Here is a 27,526-nt window from a genome sequence, read left to right as displayed (position 1 = left end):
CCTATCCCCTGTGTGCCTTGAGAGACGCCGACCACTCTAACGAGTCTATAAAAATTTCTTGAAGGAAACTAATAGAAATATTTTAGTGACTGTATTAAAGATTTACTAGATACAATACTAAAGTTCAAAGTATAATGGAAAAAATAAATTGGACATGACTCAAAGCCAAAACAACAACAAGAACCATGGAAAAAAAAAAAAAAAAGCCCACCAAACAAACAAAAACCCACACAGATATTTGAACTGAGAAATGGGATCAATTTGGAAATTAAATTCTGTAACTACCTTGTCAGGAAGTCCAGCTGGCTGGCATACAACCCTTAGGGGCAAAGATTGTTTGTCACTCAATGCTTTCAAATGACTACTAATACCAGTGCCTTCAATTTGCCATTGTCTCAGATGATATGCAAACCTAAGATAAGATAAAAACAAACATAGGAAAGATAAAATTTTAAAACATTTCAATGTCACAGAAGTTTATAATGATTACAAACTGGAAAAATTCTCAGAGGGTTCCAGCACACACCAATTTATAACACTAAATTTAGGCTTAGGTTCACTATGTTGAATCAGACTTAAATGAATAATGACAAAAGATCCTAACAAAATAGTCTCCAAGAAAGATCACTGGGAAGAAAAAAATCCTATTGCAAATACTTTGTAATGTAAAGGGAGACAAGGGAAACACAAGCACCTGAAGGAATTAAAAAAAATAGTTGGGTAAATGAAATATCAAGTTATCATTCCAACATTTATAAGAAGATACGAAATATTTTTCACAGAAATATATTGTAGTAATTATGTCAGCCAGCCTGACAAAATGCGTGATTGCTAAAATAATAAAATAGACAAATATTTCAAATGAAAGAAGCATCTGGCAAAACACAAACTAAATATTTGTCAATTTTCTAACTTAGTTTTAGTTGGTGAAGACAGAATGCAGTTACCTGAATTTAATAAGAAAAAAATGGTCAATGGCTAAAATTAAACATCAGTTTTAGAAAATAAGGAATAAATGGACTGATCTTATTACCTATACATGATCCAACGTCTAGGTTCTATGACTGAGCAAAAGAGTAATCTTAAAATGTTTTCAGTTGCATATTTCAAGACCAGGATTTTTTAATCTTGGCACTACTGACATTCTGAGCATAGTAATTTACTATTGTCAGAAGGCAGAAGAGAGGCTATCTCATGCACTTTAGATGTATAGCAGCATCTCTGGAGTCTGATGCCAAATAATCCCCAAGCTGTAGTAATGAAAAATATCTCCAAACATTACCTACTGTCCCTTGGGAAACAAAATCACTTCTCATTGAAAACCACTATTTAATATTATAACCTTATCTTTTTCTATGAAGAAAGCCCTTTAAGACATTACTATTGAGTCTTTTCATATAAAGAGTACATGAAAAATACTTACAGTTTCAATCTAAATTTTAGGCAATTTTCAATTATCACTAAACATATTAAGCACTTGAGATTTTATACTTGATACTTAATACTAGACAAAAATTTGTAAGAAAATATGCAGATAAATTTTTAGAAACACGACTTAGCTTTACTTATTTCCTAGTTCATCGGTTACTCACAAAATGAGCATTTACATAAATTAATGCCAACATTAATTTTTAACATGAAACAAATTCAAAGGGATGTTGCTACCTGGATTCATTAAACTACTAAAAAATGCTACTTAAGTATCAGAAAATAATGTACTTTCTAAAGACTATTTCTTTTAAAGGTACTAATTACAATGTTAGGTACTAGTAAGTAAGTTTTAATGGTTTGAATCAATAGGTATTATCTGTTTTTTGCATCACACAAAAAAACTGGTATCATACCATTAACAGTAACTATCTCTAATAGGAAGAGAACAATTAAAGGAAACTTTCATTTCCTACTTAGTATCTTAGTTTAATATCTGAATCTTATGATGAATATATACATTGAGTTTTTATTAATTTGAATAACTTTACCACATTTGCTAAATTTTTTTTAAACTGGTGAAAGTAATGAGGCACAGTGAAGGTTTATGAGAAAAAATAATCAAAAAGTCCTCTCACACATTCACTGAAAACAAAAGAAATTATTTAAGTACTATTTTTACAAATTGTAATCATAATAAAATAATTCTGCAATGGTCAAATGTTTCAAACCATGGAATCATGTTATTTATAAGAAATGTGTTGGGTACACCTATCTTATTCAATATTTCCTGATATTTTAGGAAAAAACATTAATAAACATCACTTGTAATATCTAACTTTCATTATCTAACTAAGATCTGAAGTTGAAAGAAGTTACTTTAACAATTTTTCAACACAGTTCTTAGTACTTTTACATTTACTCATAGTTAATGATTTTTAACAAACAATTTCTTAATTAAAACTATCTACTCACCTTTCATTTCAGTTGGTATATTCATAAATGTTAATTTGCTTTATTTCTGTATTACACTGGGTATGTCTAAATTAATTATACAGATATTCATTAACACAGAATTTTTTGGTCATGTTTCCATGGTAAATGGAAATTCAAAATTAAAATACTGTCTCCTAGTCCAGGAAGAAAAAAAAACAGCAAATGAAACAAATGACTCAATTTGATTCAACGATGAAAGATTATTTGATGTTCTTCGTGAGAGTTTTACGTGTAACCTTTTTTAGTAGTGATGTTTCTGCCTTTACAATCATAATTAATACCTTTTTAGAAATGGAGTTTTGTTCAGAGATTCTTGTTCATGCATATTTGCTCAGAGTCTAATGATTTTTAAAGCTTTACAACTTTTTTCAGGAAACTACATTTCCTATTCCAAGGTGAAACGGGTACAGATTCTAAATAAAAATTAATTACATCTATTACTGACCCTCTGGTTTTGGTAAATTATACTTTCTCCTTACACTCAACAAAAATTTGGGTTTAAGAATACATTTGGACTTGTCAGCATTAAGAGGACTGAAATTCATTCTAATAGTATAGCATTAAAAAATTACCTTCTCCTAAATGCTTCCAGATGTGTCTTCAGCATAAGCAGTCCTCTTTCTATAACTGTGAGACTTGAGTGTGATTCCTGTTCAAGACTGCTAGAAGCTATCATAAGACTTTCCATGCACTTACTAATAAATTCTTGCTCCTTCTCCAAACCCGTTTTACCTGAAAGCCAGATGTTTACACATATTTTAATCTTAGTCTTTAGATATATTAAAGAAAATCAAATGAAATGTAATTTAACCAAATGCTCTCACATAATGATTACTTATTAATATTTCAAATCACTTACCATTTATATAATAGGAGTTGATATACTGAATAGCTGCTCGACTCACATCACCAGATTGTGCTCTTAAAGCAATGCCCCAAAATTGGTCCATACCACATAGCTAGGAAAGAAAAATATAAAGACATCTTTGCATTTTGTTGTTAAATGCTGAAACTTATCAGAAGATTGAAGTTCTAACTTAAAATCATACAATAATACCAAATAGCTCAAAAATCAGATTTGAGACAAATTAGCCTACCATTTCAAATTATCCAGGAATTTCTAAGAGACTACAAGAGCACTCAGATGGCCTCTTTTCTATAAATCAATGAAAGTATAATAGGTTTTCATTAAGCACCTCTAAGATTATCTTTGATAGTGAAAAAAAAATCATTTGGTTTAAAAAACCAAAAGATAAAGTTTTTCAAACTTAGAATAAGAGACTATTTGATAATAAGTAAATAGGTTATATAGTAATCTAATTTGAACACAAGGAAAATTCCACATACTTGCTTAATAAATTCTAACAGTAACTATAAAACCATACCTCAGAGTTTGAACCACCATCATAGGCACTGGTAGCCAATCGAGCCAAATTACACAGATGCTGAAACAGGTTTAAGCCGGTCATGCTGATTGTTTCAGGTTTTAGTTGGGGCATCTTGGGAAAAAAACGTTAAATCTAAATTAGTGAGATAATTAGTTTAAAGTGTTATTATATATAAATTGACAAATTTTATTTTACTGAAAACATTATAGAAGACAATATAAATTCATAATTGTAATATAATTTTTAAATTAAAACACTAATATTTAGGCATATCTGAAGCCTACCTGACTGACTTATGTTTCAATTTTCAAAAAGTACAGAGACCCAAATCAGACAAAGTGAATAAAAACATTATGTCATCTATCGAATTTCTACATTATATACTTTTATGAGTTAGGTAACAACGTTTACAGTTTGTATTAAAGTCAGTGCATGAAATTTAAGATAACTTGAATTTAAGTTCTATTTGTAGCTTGGTCCTGAATCTATTATGTGATTTTAATTTTTATATTCTAAAACTCATTCATATTTACTCTACTACAGAGACAATGTGAGATCACAAAACTAAACATAAGAAAAATAAGTATGTTGCTTCATTTTCAACATTCAAATGGGAATAGTTCATATAGAAAAATTAACATCTAGACCAACTGTTGCATCTAATGGAGGAAAACAAGAACCCGAACATTTTTACCATCATGACAATGCTTTCTCAGGAATCTACAATTTGGAGAATAACTGATATTTGCCCAGAAGACTGACTAAAACCACAGCCATTTAACTAAGGAAGAGTCACAGAACACAGCTCTCACACTTGTGTAATCTAAGTACTTATGTAACTACATAAGTAGGAAAAAGTTACTGCAAAATCTGAGTGGCAAAAAATTATATAATGACTGCCAAAACATAGTACATTTATCTAGTTTAAAAAAAAGAGAGAAAACATTACAGAATTCATATTTCAAAAGATGAAAAGGGAATATAGAAAAACAATAAAACTATCAGGAAAGGATATTACCTTTTCTAGGAAAAGATGTTTGTAGGTTTCCATTCCCATAGCGTGTTGATCTTTACTTCGAACTTGATTTAAAAACCAATGGAGCGCATCATCATAACACTCAGAATCTTCTACTAAACAATGCCATAAAATGTCGACTTGCTCTAAACTTAACCCTAGATAAAAATATGTATGTAGTATTTACTATCTGAATCACAATTCTTTATGACTTCCTTTTTGGCATATATACAACATTTTGGTCGAAATACAATGTTCTAGAAGCACCAATTTAGCCAAAATCTAAAGGAGATATACCCCCTCCTTTTTTTGGTGGTAGTACAATCCAGGAGCACTCTATCTTTGACCTACTTTCCTACCTTTTCTTTTATTTAATCTTAAGACAGAATCTCACTAAATTGCATAGACTGGGTTCAAACTTGTGATCCTCCTGCCTCAGTCTCCTAAGTAGCTGGGATTATAGGAACACATCACCACCACATCTGGGTCTTAAAGCATTTTATAAGATGCTTTCAAAATATAAATATAACCTATACACAAATCACTTGAAAAAAGTTATAAAGTATTCTAGAAGAGCCAACTGATCTAAAATATCATTCTCCCTAAAACATGAACATACTATTTCACATTGTTAAAATGTGAAAAAAATGACTGGGGTAGGGGCTGGGGATATAGTTCAGTTGGTAGAGTGCTTGCCTCACACATACACACCCCTGGATTCAATCCCTAGCACCACACACAAAAAATGACTGGGGTACATAGTATCAAAATGTGAAAAATTAGTTCTAAGGTTTAAAGACTACAAATAAATAAAAATAGACTAGATACAATATTCAAGGCCATTCTCTATACACAAGAGATAAACAACAGTAATAAATTTTTATAAAATATAAAAAACGAATTCTTGTGATGAACAAAGCAAAACTATAGGGAACTGGGTAAAACAGACAACAGCAACACATCAGAGGAGAACAGTGCTAGGGAAGCAGACTAATGAGATAAAATCTGCATGGTACTTTGACCCAAATATGACAGAAGAAATAGAGATGAAGAACCTCTCAGAAACAGAGGGTTAGAGGGAATTATAAGTTGAACACGAATAAGACAATCCAAAAAGAAAAAAAGCATCACGGGAATTTCAAATGTAAACCATGAAGCATTTCAAAGCTTAGCATGGTTCCCGAAAACATAAAGGGACATGGATTTACAGTATCAGTGCATGAAATTTAAGATAACTTGAAATTTATCACAAATGCTTCTTTATTGGAAAAGTAAAACAAATTCCAGAAGATGAAGCACAACTCAGAAAATAATGAATAGCACTAGCAATCTAAAGAATTTCACATCTGAATAAAGGTATCCTATCAGTTTTTCAAACTCCTAATATGCAGATTATTCTGAGAAGGATATATGCTCCAAAGAACTAACAAAAATAACATACAAACAAACCTATGTTTTACAACTTAAAACACACTAGGTAATTCAAAAGAACAAAATTAAGAAAATACAGGAGTCTTCAAAATAAAAAGTATCCTGTTAATTAGTTAACTATTTAACATATCATAATTGTATACACAACAGGCTGACCAACTAATCCACTTTAAATATGTCATATATTAGTTTCTGTTACTATTTTAGATTGGTGTTGGGGGGGAGAAGGAGAAAGAGGGAGGAACGGAAGGAGTGTGGAGAGGAAGGGAGGGAGACAGACATTGGGGGAGAGAGACTGGGGGGGAGGGAAAGAAAGAACACCAACAGAGGGAATTGAATTCAGGGTCTTGCCCAAATTAGGCAAGCACTCTATCACTGAAATACATCGTAGTCCTTTTTAAATATTGTTTTGAGGTAGCCACAGTTGCTGATGCATTTAATCCCAGCTATCTGGGAAGCTGAGGCAGGAAGACCACAAGATCAATGCCATTAGTAACTTAGCAAAAGTTGTCTCAAAATAAAAAATTAAAAGAACGTGGGATGTGGCTCAGTGGATTCTATCCCTGATACCAAAAATAAATGAATAAATTATTTTGAAGCCGGATATGGTAGCACACCCCTGTAATCACAATGACCTGGGAGACTGAGACAAGATAACTGTAAGTCAAAAGACAACCTCCACAAATAAGCAAGAGCCCATATCAAAATAAAAAACAAAAAATGGTTAGGGATATCTCAGTGGTAGAGTACCGCTGGATTCAATCCCAATTTAAAAAAAAAAAAAAAAAAAAAGGAGGAGGAGGAGGAGGAGAAATTTTTAAAAAATCAAATTCCTGAAGTTGAGGCCCTCTTGGCTGAATCTCCCAGGACTAGAATTAGAAACAAAGAGCTGGAATAATAAACCATGTGCCACAACACTCAGTCAATGTTTTAAATTTTTCAAAAGATAATACTTACTGGTATATTGAAAATCTGTATTAGCATACTTGATGCAATTATACATGACTGAAGTAAACACATTATAGTTAATGTATACTGTGCCAATAAGAAAACTACATCTCTACTGTGGGAGAAATGTTTTTTATTTGATTTTGTCTGGACAGTAGCTATTGTAAACTCAGAGAACCTGCATTGTGTAAACTAAATATAAAATTAATGGTTAGCTGTAATTACTTATACTAATCACATGTGTTTTGGCTTGATGTCTCCTGCATAAGTCTGGTTTTGTTATATTTTATGTATTTCTTGTACAGTATTATAATGGGGCACAATAAATGACTTAATAACAAGGAGCAGAGATTTCCTATCAAAAACAGGTGTCCTGCAGGGCTGGGGTTGTGGCTCAGTGGTGAGGCACTAAGTTGGATCTTCAGAACCACGTAAAAAAAAATAATAATAAAATAAAGGTATTGTGTCACAACAACAACAAAAAAAAAAAAAAACAAAAACACAAACAGGTGCCTTGCCAGGTGTGGAAGCAGATGTCTGTAATCCTCACAACTCAAAAGGTTGAGACAAGAGGATTTAAATTTTTAGGCCAGTTTTCAACAATTCCTAAAAGCCCAAAGCAACTTAGAGAGACCTTGTCTCAAAATAAAATAATTAAATAAACAAACACTAATAAATAAATGGCTAAAGATATTGCTCAGTAGTAAAGCCCTGGGTTCAATCCTCAGTATATAAAAAAAAGATGGCTTACATTTGGAATTTGTTAGTATCACCAGAGAAATATATAATGTATCTTAAGCACAGATATGGACTTGAAAGAGTGATGATAAATACTCTTAGGCTAGAAAGACACCATAAGTTTGACTGTATTAACCACAGCAAAAGAAAAAGTGGCCTTCTAACAAATGAGGTTTAGCACAGGCACACAGAAAAAAAAAGAATGTAACATGTGAAAGACAATAAAATCATCATTGCAAAAGATAAGGAACTTCAGTCAACAGAAATCAAGTTTTCATCTCTCTTCTGAGAACACTAACATGCAGATTTGGTTCACTCCAGTATCTCAGATCAGTCTCTATTTAATGACAATAAGATAAAATTAATTTAAACAAAACCAGGACCCCCCAAATGTATCACCTATTAACCCAAATCATACAACACTGATGATAATAAACAGTGGCTATTTATAATGTTAGTAACAGTAAGAATCTACAACAAAAGGTAATAAAAGATGCAATCCCCCTACAGTGACTTTTGTCCTATCACAAATATTTTGTTTTTGAAATGGTTTTTTTTTTTTAATATTTTTCAGTTATCAATGGTCCCTTATTTTATTTATTTATATGTGGTGCTGAAAATTGAACCCAGTGCCTCACACATGCTAGGCAAGTGCTCTACCACTAAACTACAACCCTAGCCCTTGAAATGAGTTCTTAATATATTGAGAAACTACCATTTTCAGAAATTGAAGTCAGAAAGAGAATGTGAGGGCCATGCTCATCTTTAAAAGATGGTGTTTGAGAACCTAGGGAATACAGTGTTTTAAAGAAGAAAAATATTTTCAATGTTGTAATAACAAGCCTCAAAGAAAACAAATACTAACGGTAATGTGCTTATTCAATAATCTGAGACCAACTCTTAAAAATGATTATAAAAAGATATTACAAAAATGAAACCCTGGGAAAATGCATTTAAAATGTAAACAGGAATTTCAATTGTATTTATAAAGTTCTAAATGTTGACATAATTTTTAAATATATTGAGAATAATCACTGCCAAAATTGAAAGGCATGAGTAAATTCAACTGGACTCTTCAAAGTGTCAAAACATTTTAAAATATACAGATAAAAATCTTACTGAAATGATCAGGGGATCCCAGAGTTGAAAACACACAAGTCAAGAATTGAAGACGAACTTGAACTTCGGCACTATGGCTGTACCTATAAAAAGTCATTAAAATAATTAAATAAAAGACCCCGTTTCTTATTTTTAAAGGTTTAATGGTACTAACTATAACTAAAATAGCATAAATTCATTGTAACAATTCAAAATTAGCAGTTATTTCAATTATATAAATTTGGTTACAGAAAAAAATATTCATGAGTGTTGTTTAAAATTTATGCTATTAAAGTATAAAACTCTTCAAACTATAACAAAACTGATTTTCAAGTTAGATAAGAAAATACATAAGACCCCAATAGCAGAACAAAAGATATATCATTTTTTCATTATGTAATATGCAAATAAATTAGAAGTTAACAAGTAAAAATCCATATTTTTATCCAAAACTCATGTTTCATATCTCTGTCCCTTCATCACCACTATATAGTAAAAACAGAGGTGTAGGAGTACAGGTTCAAAGAAGAGTCTATCACCCATTATTTCTACTGTTTGAGTTAATACTCTCCTCTAAACCAAAGTCTAGAGGACATCAATTCCAGACAAATCAGGAATCAAGTGTTGCCATTTACGAAAGTACCTTTGTATTCTGCATACTTCTCCTTCTCCTACACTTGCATTCCAGAATAAGAGATTCAAACCCTAGAAGTCATGGGTTCAGTCTCTTTGTTCTCTCATGTATAAATCCTACCGTCCAGTCCTTAACTATTTTCAAGGGACTCTGCCCATTACATCAGAGACCTACTGGCTACTGAAAACATTAGCCAGGAAAATTATTTGAGATATTAAAACTGAAATGAATATTGACAAATACTGCATGGATTTCAGACATTAGAAAGAATACAGGGCAAATAATGGTCTCCCCATTAGGAATGAATCTTTCATAACTAATGCTTTTTAAAAAATTCTATTTGTAGCCTCAATGTTGAAACAGTTTTCTCTAGGATTCAAGAAATTATGTAGGGCTGGGGATGTGGCTCAAGCGGTAGCGCGCTCGCCTGGCATGCGTGCGGCCCAGGTTCGATCCTCAGCACCACATACAAAGATGTTGTGTCCGCCGAAAACTAAAAAATAAATATTAAAACTCTCTCTCTCTCTAAAAAAAAAAAAGAAAGAAATTATGTAACATGACTTATTTTATCCTTATCTTTTGTTGTTGTTGATAGACTTTTTAAAATTTATTTTTATGTGGTGCTGAGGATTCAACCCAGTGACTCCCACATGCAGGGCAAGCATTCTACCACTGAGCTACAACCCCAGCCTGTAACATGCCTTTTAAAGAAAGAAGTATTATCTTTCATGTCCCAAACTATTTTTTCTTAGGAAAATACTGAGATTTTCACCTACTATAATCCCCATGGGGGTGGAAGGGGGCAAAATTTATGAAATCAATATGCTTTAACAAAGAAAAACAAATATACAACCCTGTTTTTCAGCATGAAAGAACAGAGGAAGCATAGTAAAACAATCCAGATAACAGCTCTCTGTTCTGGGGTTTCTCCTAAAATGCCATGAAAACAAGGTAGATCAGCTAGTTTCAAGGATACAGTAACATGCTCTATGAAAATATAAAATTTTTCTCTAAGGAGCACTATTCCTTTATCTTTCCACACATAGAAAGAATGTTTTAATGAGGTCCTACTTCTGACTCCATTACAAAGTATCCAACTCTCCTGTAGTCAATACAGTGAACAACCACATCTCAGAACTGCATTCATTTCTGGGCACTTAGTGCTGGACTCTGCCTTTATGAGGACAATTAATTTATGTCTCCCATTCTCTGCTCTTAGTCATCTGTTCCTTCTCCTCAAATCCACTGACTTGTAACTATGTTGGGGATCTACTATAACTGTTTATTTCTTCACTGACAGGTAATTTAGATTCTGTCTCCTAAAAATGCTGAAGATGTGGATCATGGGTGGTTTCATTTGTACTCCTTGTTTATCTTACAATTTTTACAGAGGATATATGGTAATGCTTAGATTAAAGAGGCCAGTATTATCCTCATATCCTGGAGGAATAATTAAAGAAAGACACGGATTCTGAAAAATAGAATTTTAATAAGGTCTTAAAAGAACATATCAAAGAACTTTGTAAGAAAAGCTATGAAATGGAGTAAATTTAGGTTAAATAAAAACTTCAAAAATAATTTGGTAGGCTTGTAGACTAAGCTGCCTTTAAAACTCATTGAACAATGAAACATGAAAGGTTAACTGGGTTTAGATCTTAGGTATTCAGAATACTAGGCTGCAGACATTGGTATTTAATTTTTCATGCTATGGAGAAGCTAAATGTGAATTCCTATTTATTTTGTTTTAGCCAGGTAATCACAACTTATAAATAAACAAATAATTTACTATACAGCAGATACAATTCACATCATTTCATTCTTATAAATACTTGTAAAATAATTGGAATTTATTAAAAAGATAACTGAAATAAGATTAAAGTAATACATTCACAATCTAAACCCATGGCTGTCTGATATTCAAAGCCCACATGCATTCTTCCAATATTAAGCTGACTGCCTAATTTGACAAGCATAAGAAAGGAACTAACAAGACTGAAGTAAAAATCTGACCCAGAGGCTGGTCATCAGGAACAAAACAGTAATTGGTAAGGTCAATTTGTGGAAAAGACATGGATATATTTTGGTACAAAGATAGGTAAATACTGATGGCAGTATAATATAGCACTTAAGAATATGAGTTCCAACTACAGTGTAGTGCCACACACCTGTAATTCCAGATACTCAGGAGGCTGAGGCAGAAGGATCAGAAGTTGAAGGTCAGCCTTAGTGGTTTAGTGAGACTTTTTATCAAAAAATTAAAAAGGCTGAGGATGTAGCTCTATAGTAGAGAGCCTCCCCAACCCTGGGTTCAATCCCCAGTACTGCCCTTCCCCTCAAAAAACAATTGAGTTCTAAGGACAGACTGGCTGAATACAAATCCTGGCTCCATTCTGTTTTAATGTGTGGCTACTGTCTCATAACTTCAGTTATTGCAATTGCAAAATGAAACCATCAACCTCAAATGGGTTGTTCTATACCTTTAATACTTACAATGGCACCTGGCACATAGTAAATATCAAAGAATGCTTAATCTTTCACTCAGACATCAGTCCATACGACTAGCTATTTTTAATCACTATTACCATCATCGATGGTTCAAAATAAAAGAATAGCAAAAAGCTCCCCACCCCATACATTTTAAGAGTTTCAGGTTACTAACAAAATAGTAATACCCTAAATAAAGGTCACAGCAAAATCTACAGAAGGAAATTATTTCTGAGGGAAAATGAATGAATTCACTTTAGGAAGTGAATAAACTATTCATTAAACGTCTACAACTTTTACAACACTTCTACAGTTGGCCCACTTTCCATCCATGTGGAGGTTTTCTCAAACAGATTTACTCCTTCTCTTATTCATTGATATGCTCAGTACTGACACTGAACTGGTGGCGACTTTGACTCAGACATAATGCCACAACAGTAAGTTCACCAGCAGAAATCTGAATTGTATACATCTCCTCCTAAGCATTTAGGCATGTATCTCCTTTCAAAAAGTTTTCAACTCTACTACTTTGTTTCTACAATTCTTATTCCAAGTCACTTATTCAATATTGGACGGACATATCTATATATATAGAGAGAAAGTAAAATATTACTCAGTACTACCACCAGTTTTGAAACCATCTACATGTCCTAAAACATATTAATAGCATTAATAGTAGTATTACTGGTAGTATTCAATCATAAGAGGAAAATGTAAATGTTTTAACTATATGTTAAGTTTATTTTTTGGAAGTAAATATTTACAAATTTTAGAATCAATGCCCTAATACATGAAGACAAGGATACTGAAGATTTCTAGAAAATGTTTTGTTTTCATTTCTAAAAAAAAATTATTTTCAATAAATATCAGTAGTAAAAATAAACCAACCTACAAAAGTTATATAAGCTAATTTCACTAAGATTTTAAAGTGGAATATCATAATTTTTAACTTAGAAAGACATGCTAATTAGCATTTCTTTCTCTTATAATTTTACATAAACTTTTCTGTTACATTTATTTACTATATGAAATAGAAGAAATAGAAACACTAGAAAATTATCCTTCACAGGAAAGGTAATCCACATGTAAACTAATATGTAAATCTAGCTGAAAAGTACTTACAGTGCATGTTTTTGTCTTCCTTCTCTTACAGCTTGAATATAGTATACCAGATTATCAAAGAAGAGTTTCATCATGTTCAGTTCTTTTTCTGCCCACCTGGCCCAATTAAAGAAAAACAATAATTTTAAAGATAGCAGAGAAACAGAATAAAATGCATGCTTGGACAGAAAATAGTTTATCTGAAAAATTTTTGCATGTAAAAATGTCAAAGAATCAAAAATTTACAAATTTTACTTATAGCTGAATGATTAAAATACATTAAGCAATGCACATTAATTTCTACAAATTAAAAATATTGTTAATGTTTTTTAAATCTCAACTATTCAATACCTATGAATGGGATAAAATGCCTGGCAGACTGCTATTATGAGTTAACATAATATACCATTAATATAATATACCATTTCATTTTATGTCCTTTGGTTGTTATGCAACAGATTTTTACAGTACACCTGGCATATGGAGAGAGACAATATAAATTTATTTAATGAATCTCTTTTGAATTGCCAATTGTACTTACTTTTTAAACAAATTTTTAAAAAGGACTAAAGAAATACCCCAGTGTTAACTTCCAAAACAATCTAGAAATACTAGAAAATTTAAGAAGTGATAAATACTTTGAGATATTCCATAGTTAACGAATTATTTCATATAACATTTGGTACTAATAAATCTGCTAAAATGTACAGATAAATAAGTATTTAAATCCCAAAAGTCTGGGTTGGGTTTATGGCTCAGTGATAAAACATTTGCCTAGAATTTAAGAGGCCATGGATTTAAATCCCAGCAACACACCAAAAACATTTTTTATTAAAGTTCAAAAGATCTAACATAAATTATATCATTTCTTTGTCATGGTTGTATTTTCTTTCTTTTTTTGGGGGGTTGGGTGAGGATGTTGGTGAGTACTGGGCATTTCACTCACAGGTGCTTTACCACTAAGCCACATCCCCAGCCCTTTTTATTTTGAGACAGTCTCGCTAAGGTGCTTGAGGCCATGCTAAGTTGCTAAGGCTGGTCAGGATACTTCCATCCTCCTGCCTCAGCCACCTGGATCACTGGGATAACAGGCGTGTACCACAGAAATTAGCCTATATTTTCAATATAGTTACTCTTGACTTGCTACTCCTTCAATGAAGGCAAGGTTAGAAAGAAAAAAATATTTAGGGGCTGGGGATGTGGCTCAAGCAGTAGCGCACTCGCCTGGCATGTGTGCAGCCCTGGTTCGATCCTCAGCACCACATACAAACAAAGATGTTGTGTCCGCCGAAAACTAAAAAATAAATATTAAAAAATTCTATCTCTCTCTTTAAAAAAAAATGATGCTCCTTTAAAAAAATTATTTAAAAAAAATATTTAATAACACTTGGGTTTCAAATCAGCTCCCCCCCCCAAAAAAAAAAAAAAAAAAAAAAAAAACCTACACACACACAACACAAAACATGGAATTGGCTCTAAAACACTTGATGTGTGGCTTTAGTCAAGTAACCTGACCTGTTAAGTCTATTTACTGGCTACTTGAATATTTGATAAAAGATTTAGGGATAAATGTCCCCAATTTTAAAATATGGGCCATTAGAAAAGTTTAAGAGATAATATGTTTGAAATGCTGAATGCTGAAATATATAATATATTAACAAAGGGAGGTGGTTTTGTTTTGTTTTGTTTTGTTTTGTTTGTTTGGTACCAGGAATTGAACCCAGGGGCACTTAAACACTGAGCTACATCCTTAGTCCTTTTTGAAAAACTATTTTATTTAGAGAAAAGGTCTCCCTAATTTGCTTAGGGCCTTGCTATATTGCTGAGGCTGGCTGGCTTTGAACATGCCTCAGCCTCCAGGGACCCTGGGATCATGGGCATGCACCACCACGCCCAGCAAAAGGGAGGTTTCTGTTAATTACTAATAACAACATTATAACACAGTAGCTCAGAGTTCTTTCACATCATAATGTTAAAAGGATTCTTTCAAGGATAATATTAACTGTCAATTCTCTATAAATGTAAAAGAGCAATAAGGTAACCTGTCAAGATTATCCCTAAACCAGGCACAGGGACACGGGTCTGTTATACAAGCTACTTGAGGCTGAAGCATGGGTATCACAAACTGGAGGAGAGGCTGAGCAAGACCATGTCTTAAAATAAGGTGGGATGTAGGTCAGTGGAAGAGCACTGTCCACCATACATGAGACCCTGGATTCAACCTCTAACACACCCCAATGCCCTGCACCCCGCCGCCAAAACAAAATTCCCTAATTCAAAAATATTTCAAGAATAAATTCAAAGAAATTTCACAAACATCTAATAATGCTTTATTTTATTATGTATCATCTTCTGCTGTGAGAACATGTACTAGGTCTTCTCTCTAGAATATTTGTTGTTGCGGTATTATTCTCAAAGCAAACAAAACTCATTGATTTTTATACTGAGAGAGACACAGTCTTCACAGGGCTGTGAATTTTTTAGATTTCATAGAGAAATCTAAGAAAACGTTTAAATCATATTAAACTCAATTTTCCTAGTATAAAATCAGTAAGTTATTCCAAATCATAACGGATAAGTAGAATTTTGAAAAACGAACTTTAAAATACTATTCTTTTATTTACTTACATTGTAATCCAGTGTGTATCATAACTGCTCCCAAACTGCTGAAAAGTACCAAACAGTTTTGGAAGAAGACGAAGTGAAATTACTACCGATCTGAAAACAACAAAAACATATTCATAGAATAAAATTAAGGTTAACTATGAGTGACTAGTTTTTTTTTTCTTTTTACCAGAAATTCAGTTAAACTCTTAAATGTAAAAGAATTAAGTGAATTTTACATCCAATATATTCCCTATAAACAAAATATATTCTTTCTAAAGTATAAATTCATTTTATACATGTTAGGGCAAGAAATCCAAGTTTTAATATTCTAATCCAAGACATTTAAAAGAAAACACACCATAAATGTGTGGGTAAAAACACAAATGAAAAACATTTAAAGGTATGTTATTTCCATGAAAATATTCTTTAACAAGTTATTGTTACCACTTTCCCCCAATTTTCACACAATGTGACCAAAAAAAGCATATTTGTATAAATGTATGTGTGTGAGTTTATGCATGTATGTATGTGTATACATACACTCGCTTACAATGTAGAATTGTGCGGGCTGGGGTTTTGGCTTAGTGGTGGAAGGCTTGCTTAGCATGTGTAACTCAATGGGTTCGATTCTCAGCATCGCATATAAACATGTAAATAAAAAATAAAGGTCCGTCAACAACTAAAAAATACATATATTTTTTTAAAAAAAGAATTGTGCTTCTGTGATGGCAGGGAAGCAGTGGTGAATAAATTCTTAGTAGGAGAAAATAAAAACATATTGTTACTGAATATAAAATCCAAAATACTTAAATTGGAATACAAACCTTTGTATGAACTGCCTCCATTCCTCCCATCAGTCTAACTTAACTTCCTCCCAATCTTTGTCTTTGCTACCCATTCAACACAGAGAAGCATGTTCCTGCTGTAAGGCCTTTGCTAATGTGTTTACTTGGAAAGATTTTTGTCTAAATAGCTGCATGACTCCTTCCCATCACTCACATAAGAACAACTCTGTATTAAGTGAAACCCTTCCACTGTTCATCATCTCACCATGATTACTTCTTTCATTTACCATTATCTAATGAGTATTTTTTATTCAATGTTGACCACCAGAAAGTGCTCTACAAGAGCACACCCTTATTTTATCAATTAAAAATCTTGCTAATAGTACATACTGACTATATATCTGCTTAAATAATGAACCATCAAAGAACTTAGGGACGAGGAGGTAACGCAGGGGTGGAACACCCAGGGGTTCAATATCCAGTACCAAAAAGTAAAAACAAAATAGTTCCATCCATTTCTAAATGATCTGAACCTCTATTTAAGTAAACAGAATCCCTGACACATGCAATGATTTAACTTAAGAAATGACTTGTACACATAGGTAAGAAATTTGAACAAATGGATAAAGTATCTACAAATAGCTCAAGAAAAGTAAAAAAGGAACTCAAAGGATAAATCCCAGAAAAATCTCATCTCAGTTCCTAGGAGGACAGAGAATTTCAGGGATGGCTCCAAAGCTGACTTCAACTCAACTCACTGGGAAGTAGTCTTATCTTACTCATCCTTGATAATAAACACTAAGATGAAAAGTAACAGAATTTTCATTATGGGAGCTGCTATCTGCCTCATGCTCTCAATATATGAAACTATTCTAAATTCCTGTCTACTATGTTTCTGTGCATAATGTTAAACTTCTGCACTGCTGAAATCTTATTCTTTGCCTTACAAAACAATGTGCCTGAGGCTAAATGTGCACAAGATATAGGTCCACATATCACAGTTACAGACCCCCCTTTCCCAAGACTGGAGATTGAACCCAAGGGAATGTTATTACTGAGCTCTTATTTTTACTTCGAGACAGGGTCACACTAACCTGACCAGGCTTGTTTCAAACTTGTAATCCTCCTGCCTCTTTCAGGAATCCCTACGATTACAGGCCTGCACCACACCACACCCATCTTATAGATTGATTCAGGACTGTTTTTCCACTGAGCTACATCACCAGCCCTTTTTATTTTTTAATTTGAGACAGGGTCTCACTAAGTTGCTGAGTATGGCCTCAAACTTGAGATCTTTACAGGCATGGACCACAATGCCAGGCATATAGGTGCATTTTTGAAAAGCATTTACAATGGGCCTGTAGAAATGGTAGAATAATGGGTGATTTATTCTTAATTTTCCTTTTAGATCTTTGTATTTCACAACAAACAATATGTTACCATAGAAAAAATATCCAAGTTCACTGTATAAATTGGACTATGACTACAGAAAAACAAAGCAGGCTGGGGGTGTAATGCAGTGGTAGAGTGCTCACATCTGGGTTTGATGGGAAGGGGAAAAAATGCTGGTAGGTGTACCAATCAAACCAAGTAAAGAACTGGAAAGAATATTTTGGTCACATGTCAGGATTACGGTAAATTAGGTGAAATCCCAGTGGCCAATTTGTTTCTTATTCATTAATAGCAGCACTCTATGCCACATATTCTCTTAACATGATAATAAAACAGAAGGCTAGGTTTGGAGAAATGAATCTTGTGTTTAGAATATGGTTTCTTAATTCTAACACTAGTGAGGGTTTGGGGCTGGGAACTTTTTGCTCTGGAAAACTGGTCTGTACTGCAGTATGTATAACAGCATTATTGACCTGAAATAATAATCCTAACCCCACTTACAAGTGACTACCAAAAGTGCTTCCAGACATTGCCTGAGGAAAAACAATCACTCCCACTAAGAATTACAGATTCATATGGAAATGCAGATTGATGTTTACATAAAAACTTCACTAATTTTAGCTGTTATTCACTGGACATGGTGCATATTTTACAGGCTGAAAATACCACAAAATACTGTCACATATGACTAATGCTATTGAAAGTAAGGATAGCACAATATAGTAAAGTTTGAAGACAAATATATCTACAAGTAGATATATGCTTACTACATATTCAACAAACCATTAGATAATCATAATTATGGTATAGGGGTTGCCTCAAATGAATAATATTTTGTTTTCAATTTGAGGGGGGGAGAAAGTAATGATTAAAAAAAAAAAAAGAAATTCCAGATTGACAATTTTTCCATTTTACACACAGATTTTTTCCTTTTGAATATGTTAAGCTTCCTTACTCATAAAATAAGTACATGTTAGGCTGGGATTGTGGCTCAGTGGTAGAGTGCTTGCCCAGCACATGTGAGGTACTTGGTTTAAATCTCAGCACCACATAAAAATATAAAAATAAAATAAAGGCATTGTGTCCATCTACAATTAAACAAACAAACAAAAAACCAGTACATGTTCACTGGAGAAAATGGAACGCAGAAAGACATAAAGAAGAAAAAATATCATAATTCTCCGGGGGGGGGGGGGAATGGGGGGAATTAATTTGGATATTACATTCTTGCACTGTTTTTCTTTTTAAAATATGGATACGTAAGGATATGTCTATATCATCGTTGTAATCCATGAAAACAGGACTCTACATAGCTGGAAATTTCATCTTTCACTTTTTCTACTTATTAAAATAGAGCACATACGCAAAAATGTGTACAGAATTCAGTGCACAACTCAAAATTCTGATGTAAATATAGCTGTGCAATATCAATATCACCCTTCAGAAGCCTCCATTGTGCCCCCTTTACGATTATAAGCCCAAAGACAGTAAAAGTTTTTACCTGTTTTTAAACTAAACTGAATACAAATACTCTTTCATATCTAGCCTTTTTCACAACATTATGCATATAAGATTTGTCCACACTGTTCCAAGCAGCTATAGTTCACTGACTGCGATTGCTATATAGCATTTCATTCTATGAACAATCCCCATTTATACACTCTACTGATTTTTGGCATTTGGACAGTTATACAAAGAATATTCAATTATTTAAAATAGTATTGCAATGCACATTCTTGAGTATTTTGTGGACCATCTGGATAAATCTATTACATACTCAGAAGTGGAATTGCTGGGTCATGGTATAAAAACACACTAGTGTAAATTAATACTATATTATTTTTTTAAAGCTGGTGCTTTCAAAAAGGCTTATAAAACAATCAACATTTTACAATTAATTGTTATAAAATCTATGTAAATGATGATATAACACCCAGCCATTAAAAATATTCTTTTAAAAGAATGGCATGCCTGTAACCCAGTGAATCAAGAGTCTAAGATAGGAGGATCTCAGGTTCTCAGCCAGCCATGATAACCTAACTCAGCAAGACCCCATTTCACAAATAACAAAGTTTGAGGGTAAAGCTCAGTGATAAAAACCCCAATTATTCACTCTACTGGTTTTTGGCATTTGGATATCTATACAAAGAATAATCAGTTAAACAGTACTGCAATATATATTCTTAAGTTTTTTGTGGACTCTCTAGATTTGCTATATACACATACACACAAACACACATACACACCCCCACACACCAAAGATGATAAATGATCCAATACCAGAATTCTATTAGGTGCTTCTTATACCTGAATGAACCAGCAATTTTTCTACTCTCATTTACACTATGCCATTTGAAGAATCACAAGGAGAAAACATGTATTTTCCCTAATTGGATAAGAGAAAAATAATACTTTGCAGTACTGAGATATTCAATAAAATTGGACATTCACAGCAGGCATATATGAGATGAGAACAATGTATTTATAACTGAACTGTCAACATACATACACAAACCATGTTTTCACTACATCAGAGAATGGAACATTTTCAAAACAGTGAAAATCAAAGCAAATTTGACACTATATCAATGGAAAAGCACAGATTTGTCAAGAAACTTGTGATCATTTGAGCCTCCATGAGAACAAAATTTAAAAATAGTCTAAATGTTAATACAGTAATATGACATTGTATAATGTTTAAATCAGGTTAATATACTTTATCTAGGTTTTGAAATGTATAGTTCATTCTTATTACCCAAAGAAACCCTACTGTACAATAGCACACCAGAACTTCTTAATCAGATCTAACTGTAATTTAGTACTCACTGATGTGCCCTTCCCCATCACTCCTTTCCCCCTGCTTTCTCCACAGTAAACACTATTCTACTATCTTATAAACACTATTCTATTCTTGACTTCTGTAAGATCAACTTTTAGATCCAAGTGAAGTTCTTATCTTTCTGTGCCTGGCCTATTTCAATTAACATAATAATCACCAGTTCCATTCATGTTGTCAAACATGACACGATTTCATTCTTTTTTATGACTGAATAGTCACATTTTCTTCATCAATTCATTCGCTAGTGGACACTTGTTGCAATTTTTTAGTTATTGTGAATAGAGCTGCAATAAACATGGAGGTGCAGACATCTCTGACATAGATTTAATTTCCTTTGGATATATACACAGGAGTACAATCTTATGGGTGCATCTCCACCAACACTGAAGGGCTTCCTTTCCTTTATATCCTTGCCAATGCTCATTACCTTTCAGTCTTTTGGGTAACAGCCAAACTTACAAGAGTAAGGTGATATCTCACTCTGGTTTTGACTGGCATTTCCCTTTTCATTAGGGATGTTGAGCATTTTTTTATATACCTGTTGTCCATCTACAGGTCTTCTTTTGAGAAACGCCTATATGCATACAGTTTACTGCCTACCCTTTTGGGGCGGGGAGTGGGGTACTAGGGATTGAACTAAGGGACACTGAGCCATATCCCCGCCCCATTTTGTATTTTATTTAGAGACAGGGTCTCACTGAGTTGCTTAGCGCCTCGCTGTTGCTGAGGCTGGCAATGAACTCACAGTCCTCCTGCCTCAGCCTCCCAAGGCACTGGGATTACAGGCATACACCACTGCGCCTCGCCTACTTTTTTTCTTTTTTAATGTACATATTTTTTTTTAGTTTTCAAGAGGCCTTTATTTCATTTGTTTATATGTGGTGCTGAGAATCAAACCCAGTGCCTCACACATGCTAGGCAAGTTCTCCACCATTGAGGACAACCCCAGGCCCCGGCCTACTTTTCAATAGCTTTTTATTTTTATCTATTCATTTATTGGCATTTTTTGTAGTTTCTTATGTTTTCTGAATATTGACCCATTATTGTATGTATTGTTTGCATGTATTTTTTTCTTTTTATGGGGGATGGTTGCTTTTTTTTCCCCGTTTTTGTTTTTTGCAGTACTAGGGATTAAACCCAGGGCATCATGCATAGACAAATAGTCTACCACTGAGCTACATTCATAGCTCCCATTTTGTATTTGGGAGGGTTGGAGCAGTGAAGGAGATTGAAGACAGGGGTGCTGAACTACTGAGCCACATCCCCAGCGCTTTTTCATATTTTTTGTTTTGAAAGTGGTTTTCACCAAGTTCCTTTGGGCCTCACTAAACTGCTGAAACTGGCTTTAAACTTGTGATCTTCCTGCCCCAGCCTCACAATCGCTGGGATTACAGGCATGTACCACCATACCTGGCCTATTTTGTACTTTTTAAACCATTTTATTGAGGTATGAGTGATATCTGTGAACTATATATATTAAATGTACTCAACTGGTTGAGTTACTAACCTAATGCTTTTACACACTATAGAAATTGAGACAAAAGGGCTAGAGCTGTGGCTCAGTGGTATAACTGCCTAGCATATGTGAGGCAGTGGGTTCGATTCTCAGCACTTCATATAAATAAATGAACAAAATAGAGGTCTATCAACATGTAAATTAAAAAAAAAAGAAATTGAAACAAAAGAGATGCACTCACATGGACAAGCAACACTACATATAAAATGTGCATATTTTAGCCCAAGTCTAATTTCTCTTGTAGGTTCCTTTTATACAATAGGAAACAGTTAAAAAAAAAAAAAAACTGCAATTTTAAAACAAAGTAATCATCACTGAGTTCCCAAAATCAAGAAAAGAATAACTTTGTTTCTGTTGTAGATGATCTAACCAAGAATGCTGAAAAGTGTACAAAAAAAAATACACACACACACACACACACAACATATATATAAAAATAAAATTTCCCTTAAGGGAAAAATCCTTATTCCTACCATGAAAATCATAATAATTAAAAATTAGATATAGTACATCAAAAACTATGAAAAGACCATACCTCATCAATAAAGTCCAAAAAAAATTTAAAGATTTTAATTCCTCTTTACCTGTTGTTTCCTAAATTTTCAAGGCAACCTTCAATGAATCTCATTCGAATCTGTCTATCCGTAAACCAACATACTAAGGAACAGAGAAGTTTCTCTGCTTCATTTATTAATCCTTCAGAAAGATTAACCTACAAAAAAGTACATGCATAAAGTTATTATTTATCCTGATTACATTTTGCTGTAATTATATACTCTTTTGATTTTAGTAAATAACTTACTGCATCATCATCTTGGACTATATCCCACAACAAAGTATTTCCTTTCTTGCAAACATTATCCAAATTAATGTCTGTCACAGCATTACTGTTGAATTGATGTTTATGAACTGCAGGTCCTAAAGGGTCAAAAAAGAGCACACTATAGACAAATACAACTGATTGAAATTGGCAATTAAAGCATTCATTCATAAAGTTAAAAACCCAAAGAAAAGTGTAAAAATAAAGCTCTTCTTAGATCACAATGTAAAAATACACTAGCAATAATTACTTATAAATGGCAACAAATGTTTAGAATTAAGGCTAAAGAAACTACTCCCTTTCCATTCTATTATTTCTTTTTTTAAAATATTTTTTTTAAGTTGTTGATGGACCTTTCTTTTATTCATTTATTTATATGCAATGCTGAGAATTGAAACCAGTGCCTCACACATGATAGGCAAGTAAAGTGCTCAAGGAGCCACAACTCCAGCCCTCTATTATTTCTGATAAATATGACTAGTGTTTTTCATATATCAAGGTTATCTATTTATAAATACTTGAAACTCAAGTATAAAGAAGATGAGATATCTGAAATAATACTTTAACCAATGGGCATTCCTCTAGATGACCTTCTTATTATTAAAATATAATTAAAATTATAATATTCTCTTATAATTTCTATGATTCAAAAGGGCAAAAGGGCAAATTATTTTTATCAAAAAAGACTATCCCAAAACATTCAATTAAATTAGAAGTTCTAAAGTTCAGAATTTCTGAACGCTAGGCTAAATAATTACTTGTTCTGTTATATTAACCAAAAACACTTTTGTGCTTTGTTTTGCTGAAATTTACCTATTGAATTGTACATGTATAATGATTTTCTTAATTTGAGAAAGGTGTGGCTATCAGCACAATCCTGTTTTAGAACACTTGCCAACACTCCAGAAAGTTCCCCAGTTCCTAGTTAATCCCTGATATCACTCCCCAGTCTTAAATTGTTTCAAAATCCCCGTAAATAGCCTTTTCTGGAAATTTCATGTAAAAGGAATCATATAACATGTGATCTTATACGTGGCTTCTGCTACTAACATGTTCTTGAGAATCATCCATGTTAACACACATTTATCAGTAGTATGTCTCTTATAATTAGGAAGTAATATATTGTTTTATAGAAATATGTATGCAGGGGCTGGGATTATGGCTTAGTGGTAGAGCATTTGCCTCACACCTGTGAGGTCATGGGTTCCATCCTCAGCACCACATAAAAATAAATAAAGATACTATGTCCATCTACAACTGCAAAAAAATATTTTTTAAAAAATGAATGCATTCACCAGTTAGAGGACATTTACATAATGGTTTTTGCCATTATAATGAATAATGCTACCATAAACATCTGTGTAACAATTTTTGGATAACATATGCTTTCTCTCAGTTACCTATAACTGTAACTGCTGCATCTTGGTATATGTATGCATAATATTTTAAGAAATTGCTAAACTGTTATGCCATTTTACATGCCTACTAATGGCATGGGAGGGTGCCTGGTTCATGTTTCTCTTCATTCTAAGACTATGGTTAAGGCCAGCTGTATTTTCAACCATTTGATTAGGTGTGAAATTGTGGTTTTTAATTTGTAATTCCCTAATAACTAAAGACATTGAGTATCTTTTCATGCTTATTACCCACTCCCATATCTATTTCGGTAAAATAAATCCTTCCCCAATATTTAAATCAGTTGTCTTATTACTGTTATAAAAGTTATTATGTATTCTAGATATAAACATATTATTAGATGCATAATTACTAAATATTTCTTCCAGTCTTGACTTGTCTTTTGGAGGGGGGCTATTATTTACCATTTGAAATTAATTTTATTAAAGATGGATTATGTGGTACGGGTGTCGTTCAGTGATAGTGTGTATTATTCAGGTTGCCTAAGGCTCTGGGTTCATCCCTAGCACCACTTAATTAAACACTGTTTAAAAGCATAAATAATCAAGGCCAAGAATATTTCTATCATCCCAGAAAGTTCCCTCATGATCCTTTACAATCACACATTACCCACCAAATGCTAGGCAGTCACTGAGCAATCTTCAGTCATTACAAATTACTTTTGACTGGCCTAGAAGTACTTCTATAAGTACACATATGTGATATATAGTATCAACTCTTGTTGCTAGCTTCGTTTGCCATAGTGTTTTTTATTTTTATTTTTAGTTGTAACAACTAATGGTGTTGGGGGCTGTAGCTGTAGCTCAGTGGTACAATATTTGCCTCAGAGGTGTGAGACCCTGGTTCGATCCGAAGCACCACATAAAAATAAACAAAAGATATGTGTCCTTTGGGAAAAAAACAAAAAAAAAACCCTAATGGTGTTGAGTAACCACATCCAGTTAATTCTAGTTAGGTTCTTATGAATGAAGCAGGTATGATCACTTTTTTACAATAAATCTTTTTATAGATATTCTTTCATCTCTTTTGGATAAAAAACGTAGGGCAGGAACAGCTGGGTTATGTGGTAGGTATATATTTAATTTTGTAAGAAGCTGATCTATCCCCGGGACTATAAAATAGGCTGGGGGCACACAGGGTAGAGGGGACATGACAATGATACACCAGTTAAGTGACTATATTTTATATACTTCAAGAACAATGTAAAAGAGTTTCATTTCACATTCTTAATATCAGTCTTGATATCTTCAGTCCTTAAATTTATCCATTCCAATAGATGTGTAGTAGTATATCCCTGTGATTTTAACTTATATTTTCCATATGATGAGACATTAATAAAATAGTTATTGGCGGGGGATGTGGCTCAGTGCTACAGCACTTGCCTAGAATATGTGAGGCCCTCAGTTTGATTCCACAGCACTGCCAAAAAAAAGAAGTAGTACTACGTACTAATCTTTTCTTTTTGGGTTTGTTGTTGTTGGGATCAAAACCAGAGGGAATTAACCACCAAGCACATCCCCAGCCTCTTTTATAGCTTTATTTACAGACAAAATATCTTTGAATTCCTTAGGGCCTTAACTAAATTGCTGAGGCTGGCTTTGAACTTGCAATCCTGTCTCAGCCTCAAAAGCTGCTAGGATGGGCTGGGGATGTGGCTCAAGCGGTAGCAAGCTTGCCTGGCATGCGCGGGGCACTGGGTTCGATCCTCAACACCACATTAAAAAAATAAAATAAAGATGTTCTGTCCACTGAAAACTTAAAAAAAAATAAATAAATAAAAAATAAAAAAAAAAAGCTGCTAGGATTACAGGCATGTAATCCTGTAATTACAGTGGGGAAGGTGCCTGTCATTTACTAACCATTTTTAAGTATATTCTTTTTGAAGCATCTTCTGCCCATGTTTTATTATTATTATTTTTAAAGCATCTCACTATGTTGTCGAGGCTGGCCTAGAACACCTGGGCTCAAACAATCCTCCTGCTTCAGCCTTCCAAATAGTTGGAACTGTAAGTATATGGCATTGCAACTGGCATCCATGTTTAAATTTGATTATTTGTCTAAATGTGTTGAAGATTCTTTATAGTGCTAAAATTTTGCAAAACAAGGTGAATTCTAAGTGGATTAACACATATAATCATTCTGGTCAACTTCATGAAAAAAGTTATGCAAAATATTGACTAAAAAAAAAAAAAAAAAACATGGAAAAAGAAAATGGTGAGGATTTTAAAATATGGCTTCAAATTCAATCTGATGACCTCAATCTTAACCTATTTACTCCACAACAACCACAGTAACACAACAATAAAAGTCAAGGCAACTACCAAGGAATATTTGAAATCAGTAAGTTATTACCAAGATTCATGAATTGTGTTAAGTCTGATCTGGTCTTTTAGCAAAAATACAATGCATCAGGTTTACTTGTAATGTACTATCATATCAAATCCTATTTCATAGCCTAGTCATGTGCTAATGTTATGCTAACTAAGCAAGAGGATGGTTGGGTTTGGGTGGCTATGTATATGTGCCTGTATATTCATTACTATGTTGCCGAGGCTGGCTTTAAACCCCTGGGCTGAAGTGATCTTCCTGCTTCAATCTCGAAAATGTCAGGACTGCAATGTTCTACTCTTTAATCTCTTCTATCCTCCAGATCTGGTCATGTTACATTACTTTCTTTAGATCAATCTAGAATAATTAGTATGATCATTTCTCAAACATTTTCATCATCACAGTAAGAAGAAATGCATTGGAAGAACAGAAGTTCTTTAGAACAAACAAAGGGAAATGAAAAAAAGGGAAGGAAAATGGGAACTGGACAGACAGTAGAATGAATCAGACATTAGTTTCTTTTTTTTTTTTTTTTTTTTTTTTTTTTTATTTTTTTTTTTTT

The 27,526-nt window shown here is 33.1% G+C and overlaps 1 protein-coding gene across 6 annotated transcripts in view; it reads right to left on the bottom strand.

The window, feature by feature from the left end:
* The window catches only part of Usp34 (ubiquitin specific peptidase 34), a 221,689-nt gene that overhangs the window by 102,375 nt on the left and 91,788 nt on the right, over nucleotides 1–27,526 (bottom strand). For all 6 annotated transcript variants that reach the window (XM_015479634.2, XM_048804265.1, XM_048804260.1 and 3 more), the window contains 10 exons: nucleotides 23,203–23,318; nucleotides 22,985–23,112; nucleotides 15,890–15,979; nucleotides 13,283–13,378; nucleotides 9,064–9,146; nucleotides 4,831–4,985; nucleotides 3,810–3,923; nucleotides 3,284–3,383; nucleotides 2,997–3,156; nucleotides 286–412 (listed from right to left, as the gene is read on the bottom strand). In XM_015479634.2, the coding sequence (XP_015335120.2) occupies nucleotides 286–412; nucleotides 2,997–3,156; nucleotides 3,284–3,383; nucleotides 3,810–3,923; nucleotides 4,831–4,985; nucleotides 9,064–9,146; nucleotides 13,283–13,378; nucleotides 15,890–15,979; nucleotides 22,985–23,112; nucleotides 23,203–23,318 (1,169 nt within the window). The remainder of the gene's footprint in view (nucleotides 1–285; nucleotides 413–2,996; nucleotides 3,157–3,283; nucleotides 3,384–3,809; nucleotides 3,924–4,830; nucleotides 4,986–9,063; nucleotides 9,147–13,282; nucleotides 13,379–15,889; nucleotides 15,980–22,984; nucleotides 23,113–23,202; nucleotides 23,319–27,526) is intronic.

Source organism: Marmota marmota, unplaced genomic scaffold (genome assembly GCF_001458135.2).
Source record: "Marmota marmota marmota unplaced genomic scaffold, marMar, whole genome shotgun sequence".
In the NCBI taxonomy this organism is placed as follows: domain Eukaryota; kingdom Metazoa; phylum Chordata; class Mammalia; order Rodentia; family Sciuridae; genus Marmota; species Marmota marmota.
The sequence above is the reverse complement of the archived record's forward strand: the minus strand, read 5'-3'. Positions and strand labels throughout refer to the sequence as shown.